Below are 12,617 nucleotides of genomic sequence, written 5' to 3' on the forward strand. Positions count from 1 at the left end.
CTAAGATAAAGAGAATAAGGTATTAAATTTCAGAATATTAATGACTTAATTAGCATTCCATTTCTATTATATCTGCTTACAAATATCTTATGAAATGGGGGTATATTAATGACTTATTCTTTATTTTAATATCAATTGGTTTTGGATCTTTGAATGTGATAGCTTTCTCATTCTTTCAAGAGATTTACAATTCTTCCTGAGAACTGGTACCAATACTTCAATTACCAATGGAATCCACATGAGTAGATACTTTACCATATAGAACAATTTTACCTTTTTAGCACATTTTGATGGGGATTCATAGGAATTTGTTAATTTTGTTCCCATTATGCCACTCAGTGGCATTATATGCCTGTCATTGTCCTCTTGCATCGTCTTTTCCTTTATTTAAGATAGCAGGAAATCATTTAACAATACTTTCAGTGCTCCAAGATGACATCATATTTAGGGAAGAGTTTAGACCTATACACAAAGCCCTAAAAAACTCAAAGTTTAAGTGATTTGGCTGTTATTGGAAACAAATATTGAAACTGAGGGTTTTTTACTAGCAGTGGAGTTGCTCCACAGTTACAATAGTGATTGTTTTTTGCTTACTAAAATATGTTATCCATGTAAAAGTCCATTTTCACACAGGAGAGTAACCAGATATCTTATTTCAAATTATTTGTGACTTACTGAACAAATTTTGAGACTGCAGTTATTTTCCTATTTCTGTATTCAAAATCAGGAAAGATTTACCTTACTGTACCTATTCCCCTGAGTGTAACATTTATAGACCAAACCAGGCAAGTGAACTTATATGAAAAAAACATGTATTATATAATTATAAATCTTTACAAGCAAATTTTTTACCTAGAGGAATTTTTAAATAACATAAATTTATGGCATAACTGTTATATTCTACCTTTTGTAATCCATAAGTATTATTTTTTTCTATATAAGCATCCCTGACTATCTGAAGGTAGAGTGTTCCTGTGAGACCTTCATAAGCCTAAAGGGCATAAAGCAAAGAAGCAACTACCACTAATTTATAAGGAAAATTTTTTTGAGCATTCCCAGACCCCAAAAATAACCTCTCTTAGACTTTCCTGATGCCTTAGGCCACATCTTGCTAACAGATGCATAAAATAAATTGAAATAAAGTGCATTGCTCACAAACACAGTTTAAAACTATGGCAGAGGGGCGCCTGGGTGGCTCAGTGGGTTAAGCCGCTGCCTTCGGCTCGGGTCATGATCTCAGGGTCCTGGGATCGAGCCCCGCATCGGGCTCTCTGCTCAGCAGGGAGCCTGCTTCCTCCTCTCTCTCTCTGCCTGCCTCTTTGCCTACTTGTGTTCTCTGTCTATAAAATAAATAAATAAAATCTTAAAAAAAAAAACCAAAACTATGGCAGAGATGCTGAGTGTAGTTCCTAGAGAACGCTTGGTGGCCCTGCTCTTTTTTTTAACGAATTAATTAATTTTTTTTATTATGTTCCATTAGCCACTGTATAGTACATCATTAGTTTTTTTGTTTTTTTTTTTTTAAAGATTTTATTTATTTATTTGACAGAGAGAGATCACAAGTAGGCAGAGAGGCAGGCAGAGAGAGAGAGAGAGGAGGAAGCAGGCTCCCTGCTGAGCAGAGAGCCCGATGTGGGACTCGATCCCAGGACCCTGAGATCATGACCTGAGCCAAAGGCAGCGGCTTAACCCACTGAGCCACCCAGGCACCCACATCATTAGTTTTTGATGTAATGTTCAATGATTCATTCCACTCTTCCTGCGTGTAGCATGTTTATAGCCCCTATAATGGCTGGCTGCAAAACAATCACTCAACTCTATTTTCACTTTTTACCTTTTTTTGGTAAAAATGAAAATCCTCTTCACATTTCTTTTGCTTGGCAAAAACAGGTACTAATGTAGGTCTTTTGTAAAAGTACAGTGGCATATGTGAACTTTCAAAAAGCATCAAATATCTGGGAATTTCTAATAGTCACTTTTGTGTTACTAGATGAAACCTGGTGCATGATTCTAGGAATTCTATGCTCAGGTTATGGAAATGGTAGCTTTGGCCTATCAGTAGTATATAAAAATGATAAATATAGGCATGAAAAATCAATATGGTAGAGAGCTGGAGTTCTTTTAGTATAGAATCAAAGCTTTCTTTTTTTGGACTAATAATCAAAACTAGGGAACATGCCTCATAAATTAACTTGGTGATCTAGTGAATATTCACTTTTAGGAATGGTTGAGATGGGTATAAGGATACCAGTTAAGATATTTTAATAGACCGTAGTAGCTGTGTTTTAAAATGTAAGAGTTTGGCGTGCCTGGGTGGCTCAGTTGGTGAAGCATCTGCCTTTGGCTCAGGTCATGATCCTGGGGACTTGGGGTTTAAGCCCTGAGTCAGGCTCCCTGCTCAGTGGGGAGTCTGCTTCTCCCTTTCCCTCTGTCTGCTGCTCTGCCTGCTTGTGTGTGCACTTTCTCTTTCTCTCTCTCTGTGTCAAATAAATAAATGATTTTTTTTAAAATGTAGAAATTTCTTTCTCTTTCATGAAATCTAAGCTTAAATAACCCAGGACTGATTCAATGACTATATGGTATTAAGAACCCAACAAACCTCTTTTCTGTTATGAAACACCTTTCTATCTTGTTACTGTGTTATCCTTAACCTACAGCTTCCATTTCATGTTCTAAGATGGCTGATCCAACTCTTGCCATTGAATACATTTTCCAGTTAGTAGGACAGTGAGAAAAAAAGAACTTATTTGCTTTACTTTTAAGGCTTCATATCATTTTTGTTCTCATTAATTTTTCAGAATCTAATCTCATCTTCTGTGGAGCCTGAAAAATATAGTATGAACTAGATTGCTATGTGCTGGACTCAAAATTTTATTACTGTAGAAAAGGGAGAAAAGAATATATTGGGGAGCCACAGGGTATCTGTCACAGGTGGTTATGAGGCTGTTTTGAAATATTATAATAGTATTCAGCCTTAGTCAATCAGGCAAGATATGAATTCTGCTTTGTCTCATACTGCTTTCAGTTCCACACTGGTCCTTCTGTGTTCTTATTTATACATTGAGGAAATTAAAATTTAAACTAAACTAAAACCAGAGCTGAGATGTTCGAATTCCTTCCTAGCTGGGTTCTGGTTAAATTCAGCCAATGGGAGGCACTTATTCCACATTTAAAGACAGGGAGAAAGTAAAAGTGTTGTCTCTGGTAGTGCCTCTTGCAGTGTCAGCAGTAAATACAGAATATTTTCTTTTTTTTTTTTTTTTTTACCATTTTTTTTAAAAGATTTTATTTATTTATTTGTCAGAGAGAGAGGGAGAGAGAGCGAGCACAGGCGGACAGAGAGGCAGGCAGAGGCAGAGGGAGAAGCAGGCTCCCTGCCGAGCAAGGAGCCCGATGTGGGACTCGATCCCAGGACGCTGAGATCATGACCTGAGCCGAAGGCAGCTGCTTAACCAACTGAGCCACCCAGGTATCCCCAGAATATTTTCTTTCATCTCAGAGGTGGTAGCAGTTTCCTTAACTTAGGGTAATAGAACCAAAACTTTCCACATATATGTAACCATTCTATATTATATCTTTCTTTGCTTCAAGTATCTAGAGAGATTTATAGAACTGTTGGCACAGTTGGCCACCTCATGTCATCCCTTATAATAATGTCAAGGGAGAATGCTATGGACTGAATTGTGTCCCCCTAAAATTTGTATTTTGAAATCCTAACCCCTAATGTATTGACATTTGGGAAGGGGAAATTGGTAGTTAATTAAGTTTGGATGAGGTCAGAAGGGTGAGTCCCTCATAATGGGTTAGTGACTTTTTACAAAAGAAAAAGAGAGATTGCTCTCTCCCCATCATGTGATGATGAGTGAGAAGGTGGCCTTCTGCAAGCCAGGAAGGAACTGAATTGGCAAATGACTTGATCTTGACTTCCCAGGTTCCAGAACTGTGAGAAATATCTTATTTAAGACACCCAGTGTATGATATTTTGCTATATCAGCCTAAACAGACTAATACAGACAGTAAAACGAAAGACAACAAGAGAAGCAAAATGACATTAAGAAAAATTAGGTATTTAAAAACCTTGTTTTATTTTTGATCAGCATTGCTGTCATCTTATTTTACCAACTGAGCACAAACTATAGTATTTCAACAATCTTTCTTGGCACTGTCTAAAATTGTGAATTTGTTACCTTGACATGGTTGTCTTCAGACTCTGTTCTGCATTTTTCTCCTGCTACATTTATTTTTACTGCATTTTGTCATTCTGATTGATAGCCTTAATTCTTTTGAAATCAACCAGATTCCCCAACTGATCTAATGTCTTACAGCACAATTTATCTAATGATACAATATCAGAATATTTTATATTCTTGGGGGAAATAATATTCTTTTTCTTCAAATTAAGATATAATTCACCTACTATACATTTTACCTATTTAAAGTGTACATTTCATTGTTTTTCAGTATATTTAGAGAGTTGTGCAGCACCACCATAGTCAATTTTAGAACATTTTACCACCCCCAAAATGGTTGCCTATACCCTTTAGCAGTCAATTCACATTATCCAGAGCCTCTATCCACCATGCCTAGGCAGCCAGACATATAATGTATATGTATCTATAGATTTTCCTATTCTGTTCATTCTATTCAATGGAATTAATATGTGACTGGCTTCTTTCAGATAGCATAACATTTTCCAGGTACATCCCTATTGTAGCATGCATCTGTACTTCATTCTTTTTATTAATGAATAATATTCCACTGTGTGTCTATACTGTATTTTATCTTTTCATCAGTTGACGCATATTTGAGTTGTTTCTATTTTGTGGCTATGATGAATAATGCTGCTATGAACATTTGTATTGAAGTTTTGTATGGATTTCTTTTTTCATTTTCTTAGTTATATAGCCTTAGAAAATAGGTAACTCTATATTTCACATTTTGAAGAACTGCAAAGCTGTTTTCCCAAGATTTTACACATATTTTTATATTCCCATCAGCAATGTATTAGGGCTCCAATTTCTCCACATCTTTGTCAACATGTGTTAGCATCCATCATTTTTATTATAGTCATCCTAGAGACTATACAGTTGTATCTCATTGTGAATATGATTTATTAATGGTGGTGTCATATGCTTATTGGTCATTTATATATATATTCCTAGGTGTCTATTATTTTTGGTACAATTGTTAATGGGACTATTTTCTTAATTTCTCTTTCTGTGGCTTCATTATTGGTATATCAAAATACAACAGATTTCTGCACATTGATTTTTTATCCTGCACCTTTACTGAATTCGTTTATCAGTTCTAGCAATTTTTTTTGGTGGAGTCTTTTGGGTTTTCTGTATAGAGTATTATTTCATCTGCAAATAGGAAAAGTTTAATTTCTTCCTTACCAATTTGGATGTCTTTTATTCCTTTTTGTTGTCTACTGTGGCTAGGACTTCAGTATTATGTTAAATAAAGTGTGAGAGTAGGCATCCTTGACTTATTCCTGACCTTAGGAGAAAAGGTTGCTTTTCCCTATTGAGAATGTTAGCTGTGGATTTTTCATATAATGCCTTTACTATGTTGAGGTATGTTCTCTATAAACCTTTGTTGAGGGTTTTTATCATGAATGGATGCTGTACGTTGTCAAATGCCTTTTCTTCATCTATTGAGAGGATCACATGGTTCTTACCCTTCCTGTTACTGATGTGATTTATTGATTGATTTGCAAATACTGAACCACTCTTGCAACACAGGAAAAAATCCCGCTTGATTATGGTGAATGATTCTTTTAATGTACTGTCGGATTTGGCCTACTAGTATTTTATTGAGAATTTCTGCATCCATATTCATCAGGGATACTGGACTGTAGTTCGCCTTTCAGTGAAGTCTTTATCTGCTTTGGTATTAGAGTAATGCTGGCCTCATAAAATAAATTTGGAAGTTTTCCTTCCTCTTCTACTTCTTGGAATAGTTTGAGAAGGACAGATGTTAACTCTTCTTTAAATGCTTGGTAGAATTCACCTGTTAAGCCATCTGGCCCTGAACTTCTGTTTGTTGGGAGTTTTTTGATTACTGATTCAGTTTATTTGCTGGTTATTGGTTTGTTTGAATTTTCTGTTTCTCCCTGTTTCAGTTTTGGTAGTTTATATTTTTCTAGGAATGTGTCTTTTTTTTCTTGGTTGTCCAACCTGTTAGCATATAGTTTATCCTAATATTCTCTTATAATTGTTTGCATTTCTGTGGTATTTGTTATTTGATCTCGTCTTTCATTTGTGATTCTATTTGAGTCTCCTTATCTTGATATATGTGGTTAGAGGTTTAATAATTTTATTGATTTATCCAAAGAATGAGTTCCTGATGTCATTGATCTGTTCTATTGTTTTTTCAAACTTCTGTATCATTTATTTCCACTCTAATCCTTTCTTCTGCTGGTTTTGGGTTTTGTTTATCATTCTTTTTCTAGCTCCTTAGGCATAAGTTTATGTTGTTTGAGACTTTTCTTGTTTAAGTAGGTGGTATTGCTATAAACTTCCCTCTGTAGCCACTTTTGCTGCATCCCAAAGTTTTTGGATTATTGTATTTTCATTTGTTTCCATGTACTTTTAAAATTTCTTCTTTTATTTCCTGGTGGACCCATTCATTTTCTAGTAACATGTTATTTAACCTCTATGTATTTGTGATCTTTCCAGATTTTTCTTGTGGTTGACTTCTAGTTTCATAGTGATGCCTGGTATGACTTCAGTCTTCTTGATTTTTTAAGACTGGTTGTGTGGGCTAGTATGTGAGTTATTCTGAAGAATGTCCCATGTGCACTTGGAAAGACTATATATTCTATTGTTTTAGGGAGTAATGTTCTGAATAATCTGTTAAGTCCATCTGATCCAGAATGTCATTCAAAACCATTGTTTCCTTGTTGATCTTCTGGTTAAATAAATTTTCTGTTGATCTTCTGGTTAGATGATCTCTAACTTGGGTTTTGAGTTCCTCTACTATTATATTATCAGTGAGTTCCTTTATATGTTTGCTATTAACTGCCTTATGTATTTGGGTGGTCTTATTTTGGGTATATAAATATTTACAATTGTTAGATCTTCTTGTTGGTTTGTCCTCTTTATAATGATAGTGTCCTTTTTGTCTCTTTTCAGTCTTTGTTTTAAAGTCCATTTTGTCTAATGTAGGTATTGGTACTCCAATTTTCTTTTGACATCCATTTGTATGATAGATATTTCTCCATACCCTTACTTTCAATTTGCAGGTGTCTTTAGGTCTGGAACAAGTCTCTTATAGGCAGCATATAGATGTGTCTTATTGTTTTTATCTATTGTTGTTTTTATCCATTTCATAAATGGAACATTTATTAGTCCATTTATTCTGAGTTATTATTGATAGATATGTATTTATTATCATTTTACTTTTTCTTTTATGGCTGTTTCTAAAGATTTTCTTTGATCCTTGTCTTTCTGTCTTTCATGTTTTGCTGATTTTCTTTAGTGATATATTTGGATTACTTCCTTTTAATTTTTGCACATTTATTTGTTGTTTTTGTTACATGGTTACCATAAGGTTTGTGTATAACCTTTCTATGTATAGCAGTCTATATTAAGTTGATGGTCATTTAAGTTTGAACCCATTCTTTACTATTCTTATCCCCATGTTTTACATATATGATGTTATATTTTGTATCCTTTTATTTTGTGAGTTTATTGACTGAATTTTTATAGAAATATTCATTTTTACTGCTTTTGTGTTTTCTACCATCATACTGTCAGTTTTGATCTTCCTTTTCCACTCACAGTCCACTTTAATACTTCTTGGAGGGCTGGTTTAGTGGACATGAACTCCTTTAGTTTTTTGTTTGTCTGGAAAACTCTTATTCTCTCCTATTCTGAATGATACCCTTGCAATAGAGTATTCTTAGGTGTAGATTTCGCCCATTCAGCACTTTGAATATATCATGCTTTTCCCTTTTGGATTGCAAAGTATTTGGTGAAAAATCTCTTGCTAGCTCTGTGGGTTTTCCTTTGTACATTACTATTTTCTTTTGTCTTGCTGCTTTTAGCCTCCTTTTTTTTTCTTTTTTCTTTTTCCTTTTTTTTCTTTTTTTTAAAGAGAGAGAGAGAGAGTATGAATGTTGGGGAGGGAAAGAGGGAGAGGGAGAATCCCAAGCAGAATCCATGCTCAATGTGGAGCCTGACATGGGGCTCAATCTCACAATCCTGAGATTATGATCTGAGCCAAAATCAAGAGCTAGACACCTAGACATTTAACTAACTGTGCCATTTAGGCACTCCTGTGGACTTCCTTTTCTGATTTTGATGAGAGTTCTCCATGCTTCTGGATCTGGATATCTGTTTCAGTCCCCAGTTTAGGGGAGTTTTCAGCTATTATTTCTTTAAATAAATTTTCTGTCCCTGTTTTTTCTCTCTTTTTGCTCTGAGACTCATATAATATGAATATTATTACTTTTGATGGAATTATTGAATTCCATAAATCTAGTCTCATTTTGCACAATTCCTTTTTCTATCTTATGTTCAACTTGATTACTTTCCATTACTCTGTTGTCTAGGTCACTAATTCATTACTTTGGTTCTTTTGCTATTCATTCCATTAAGCATGTTTTTCATTTTGTTTATTGAGCCCTTTATCTCTGCTGTGCTGTTCTTTATCTCTGTGTTATGGGTCTCACTCATGTCTTCCACTCTTTCCTTAAGTCCAGGAGTATCTATGATTCATTGCTTTAAATTCTCTTTAGGCATTTTACTTACATCCCTTTTGCTTAGACCTCTGGGTGTGGCCTTGTCCTCTTCTTCCATTTGGGATAAATTTCTCTGTCTCATTTTTTTTTCCTTCCTGTGTTTGTTTCTCTGTGTTAAGAAAGTTGGAAATGTTCTCTGTTTTTGAACCAAAGTGACTTTATGAAGAAGTCCTACAGTGCCCTGGTGTGTAGTGTTCCCTGTTCACCAGAATCTGCCACTTCAGGAGAGTATCTTATGTGTGTTGCTTATGTCTTGATTTTGTGTCTGAGTTGCTTTTCTTTTCAGTGCAGTTGCCAGACTGATGCTTTGCCTATTATGGGCTGTACTTGCTCTCAGTGGTGTTGGTGGGACCCAGGCAGGCCAACTCTGAGGGGATATGGCTTTGAGGGAATTTGTGAATGGGACAACACTGTTAGCAAATTTGTGCAGGGCCGCTAGTCCTATGCCAGATCACCTGAAGTTCTGTGGAAACTGAGGGCTACATTCCCCTGGTGGCTGGGGGCACATGGCTGGGGACTATGCACTGGCTGGGTGCAGTGTGCAGCAGTGGCTGCAATGGGCACATTGGCAGCTTTCACAAAATTGGCACTGAGCCCAGGGCCAAAGCTAGTTGGCTTAGAGTAGGTGAGTCCTCAGAGGAACTTGTGGCACACTGCTAGCAGTTTAGGTAGCAAATGCCTGTATAGCCTGACTCCTGTAGATGACCCTCTGTTTATGCTGGGGAACAGGGGAGGAAGATGGTGCTTGCCAGCTCCCTCTTTTTCAGAGAAGTTGCTGAACACATTCTGAATCAGTATGAATAAATCTGTCTCCCATTAGCCCCTGGTTTTGTGTAAATTGCCATTTTTGTGCTTCCTGTCCAGGTAGGCTGTTGTCTCTTTAACGGCAGTGACCTGCCTATCACTTGCCTTTGTGGCTAGCCCAGTGCTGCATCAGCTGACTTTTAAAGCTCCAGGCTCCAAGTTATACAAACTCATGGAATTCAACCCCTCTCATTTTCAAAGTCAAACATGAGGATTAGTCTTCCCTTTTGTATGCTGGTCCTAGGGACCATTTTTCTGCTCTCTGCATATGCTAGTTCTCCTCCCCCTACAGACAGCTTCCTCTGCCTTTTTGTCTTTCCTAAACTTTCAGATGCAGCTTTTTCTCTGTTTTTAGTTGTGGAGTTTGTTTTGTCCTTCTTCACATTGGAGGGTTCAATCTACTTGGATGTGAATGATACCAGGTTATAAACATAGATGGTGTGAGCTCAGGGTCTTTCTACCCTGCTATGTTTCCCAGCTCCTTCCAGAATCTATTTTTTCTGACCCATGTGAGTCCTTTATTTCTTTGAAAAGTTATATTTCATGTTGAAATTAATTCCTGTATATTATTACATATTCTTGTTAGTCTTGTCACCTTTATGATATTATTAACTCTGTATTTTTCTTTTCTTGTTTTCTCCATTGTATGACTATGAAAGTTTCAAACACACAGAGGAGTTGAAAAGTTATACTATGAGCATTCATGTATCTATGTGTATACACACACATATACATGCATAATCAGAATGTAGATTTTACAATTATCATTTTGCTATATTTACTTTATAATGTATGTCTATCCATCTATGAACCATAATACTTCTATGGATGCATTTTGAATTAAGTTGCAGATGTCAGTAGACTTTACCTCTTAAAAACTCAATATACGTATCATTAACTGGATTTCAATATTTGTTTGTAATACTCTTTTCTTATCTTTTTTTGACATTTAGTTTACACACAGAAAAATCATCAATTTTATTGTACAATTAGATGAGTTTTTATCAGTGTATACACTTGTGTAATCCACCTTTATTAAAATATAGAATATTACCTTTACTCATACTCCCTTTCAGTGAGTTCTCCTCAAGACAACCACTGCTGTGATTTTCTTTTTCACCATAGGTTAGTTTTGCTTGTTCAAATTCTAATATAATTATACTGTATGCACTGTTTTGTATATTACTTCTTTTATTTAGCATAACGTTTTTGAGAATCATCCATGTTGCATCTATCATTAGTGTTTATCATATTTCAACTGATGAGTGGTAATTTATTGTATGAGTAGAGCACATTTTTGGTTTTGATTCTCTTGTTGGACAGCTGGACTGTTTCTAGGTTGTTAAGTATATAGCTATTAGGGACATACTTTAACAGATTTTTATGTGGCCATATGTTATTTTCTGGGATGCATACCTAAGAATGAAATTTATTTATTTATTTATTTATTTTCATTTTTATTTTTTTTAAAGATTTTATTTATTTATTTGACAGAGAAAGATCACAAGTAGGCAGAGAGGGAGGCAGAGAGAGAGAGGAGGAAGCAGGCTCACCACCAAGGAGAGAGCCCAATGCAGGGCTCGATCCCAGGACCCTGGGATCATGACCCAAGCCGAAGGCAGAGGCACTAACCCTCTGAGCCACCCAGGTGGCCCCCTAAGAGTGAAATTTATAAGTCATAGGACCGATAGTGTTAGAGAAAATGGCAAGGAAATTTTCCAAAGTGTTTGTGTCATTTTATATTCCTACCAACATTTGGTAGTAGTTATTTTTTTAATTAAAAATAATTATTTTACTCATGGTAGTTGGACAATGGTATCTAGTAGTTTTAATTGTATTAATTTTTATTTCCTTGATGACTATTTTTACTATCTGCTCTCTTTCAGACAGTTCGGCATGGTTTCCCTTATCAGCCCACAGCATTAGCCTTTGATCCAGTTCAGAAAATCTTGGCTATTGGGACAAGAACAGGTGCTATACGAATGTATCCTTAATTTTTGTTTTATTATTTGTTACATTAATACCAATTACATTTTCTTAAATATTCCGGTAAGTGGAATATGATCAAATAAATTTGGTTTCTTTGAAATAAGTAATGATTGTGAAAACTCATATTTTCCAGTTCATTGGCATATTTTTAGTGTCTCTGACATAACTATTGATGTCCTTTCTTTAGTTCCTTTGAATAAATACCTAGAAGTAGAAGTACTGACTCATATAGAAGTTCTAGTATTAATTCCTTGAGAAAACTCCATACTGTTTTCCATTGTAACTATACTAATTTATAGTCACACTAATAGTGTACAAGAGTTCCCTTTTCTCCATATCCTACACTTGTTATTTCTTGCCTTTTTGGTAATAGCCATTCTAACAGGTATGAGTTGATATCTCACTGTGGTACTCGTTTGCATTTCTATGATAATTAGTGATGCCTAGCAACTTTTCATGTACCAGTAGGCCATGTGTAGGCCTTTGAAAAATGTCGTTTCAAATTCTCTGCTCATTTTTAATTTTTTAAAAAAATTTTTAAAAGATTTTATTTATTTATTTGACAGAGAGAGACATAGTGAGAGAGGGAATACAAGAGGGAGAGTGGGAGAGGGAGAAGCAGGCTTCCCACCAAGTAGGGAGCCCGATATGGGGCTCGATCCCAGGATGCTGGGATCATGACCTGAGCCAAAGGCAGAGACTTAACCCACTGAGACACCCAGGCACCCCTCTCTGCCCATTTTTTAATGTAATTTTTTTTATCTTGTTACTGAGTTGTATGAGTTCTTTATATATTTTGGATATTGACCCCTTATCACATATGTAATTTATAAATATTTTCTCCCATTTATTTTGTTGTTGGTTTCCTTTGCTATACAGAAGCTTTTAGTTTGATGTAGTCCTACTTGTTTATTTTTGTCCTGGTATTGTATCCAAAAAAATCATTGCCAAGACCAATGTCTAGGAGCTAATTACTGCCTTTATTTTCTTCCAGGAGTTTTATGGTTTCAGGTTTTCTATTTCAAGTCTTTAATTCATTTTGAGTTAATTTATTATTAACATATAATGTATTATTTGC

At 35.4% G+C, this 12,617-nt stretch overlaps 1 protein-coding gene across 6 annotated transcripts in view; it reads left to right on the forward strand.

Moving 5' to 3' along the window:
* The window catches only part of STXBP5L (syntaxin binding protein 5L), a 415,834-nt gene that overhangs the window by 66,401 nt on the left and 336,816 nt on the right, over positions 1–12,617 (forward strand). For all 6 annotated transcript variants that reach the window (XM_044251475.1, XM_044251473.1, XM_044251477.1 and 3 more), the window contains exon 3: positions 11,437–11,534. In XM_044251475.1, the coding sequence (XP_044107410.1) occupies positions 11,437–11,534 (98 nt within the window). The remainder of the gene's footprint in view (positions 1–11,436; positions 11,535–12,617) is intronic.

Source organism: Neovison vison, chromosome 6, assembly GCF_020171115.1.
Source record: "Neovison vison isolate M4711 chromosome 6, ASM_NN_V1, whole genome shotgun sequence".
Classification (NCBI taxonomy): Eukaryota; Metazoa; Chordata; class Mammalia; order Carnivora; family Mustelidae; genus Neogale; species Neogale vison.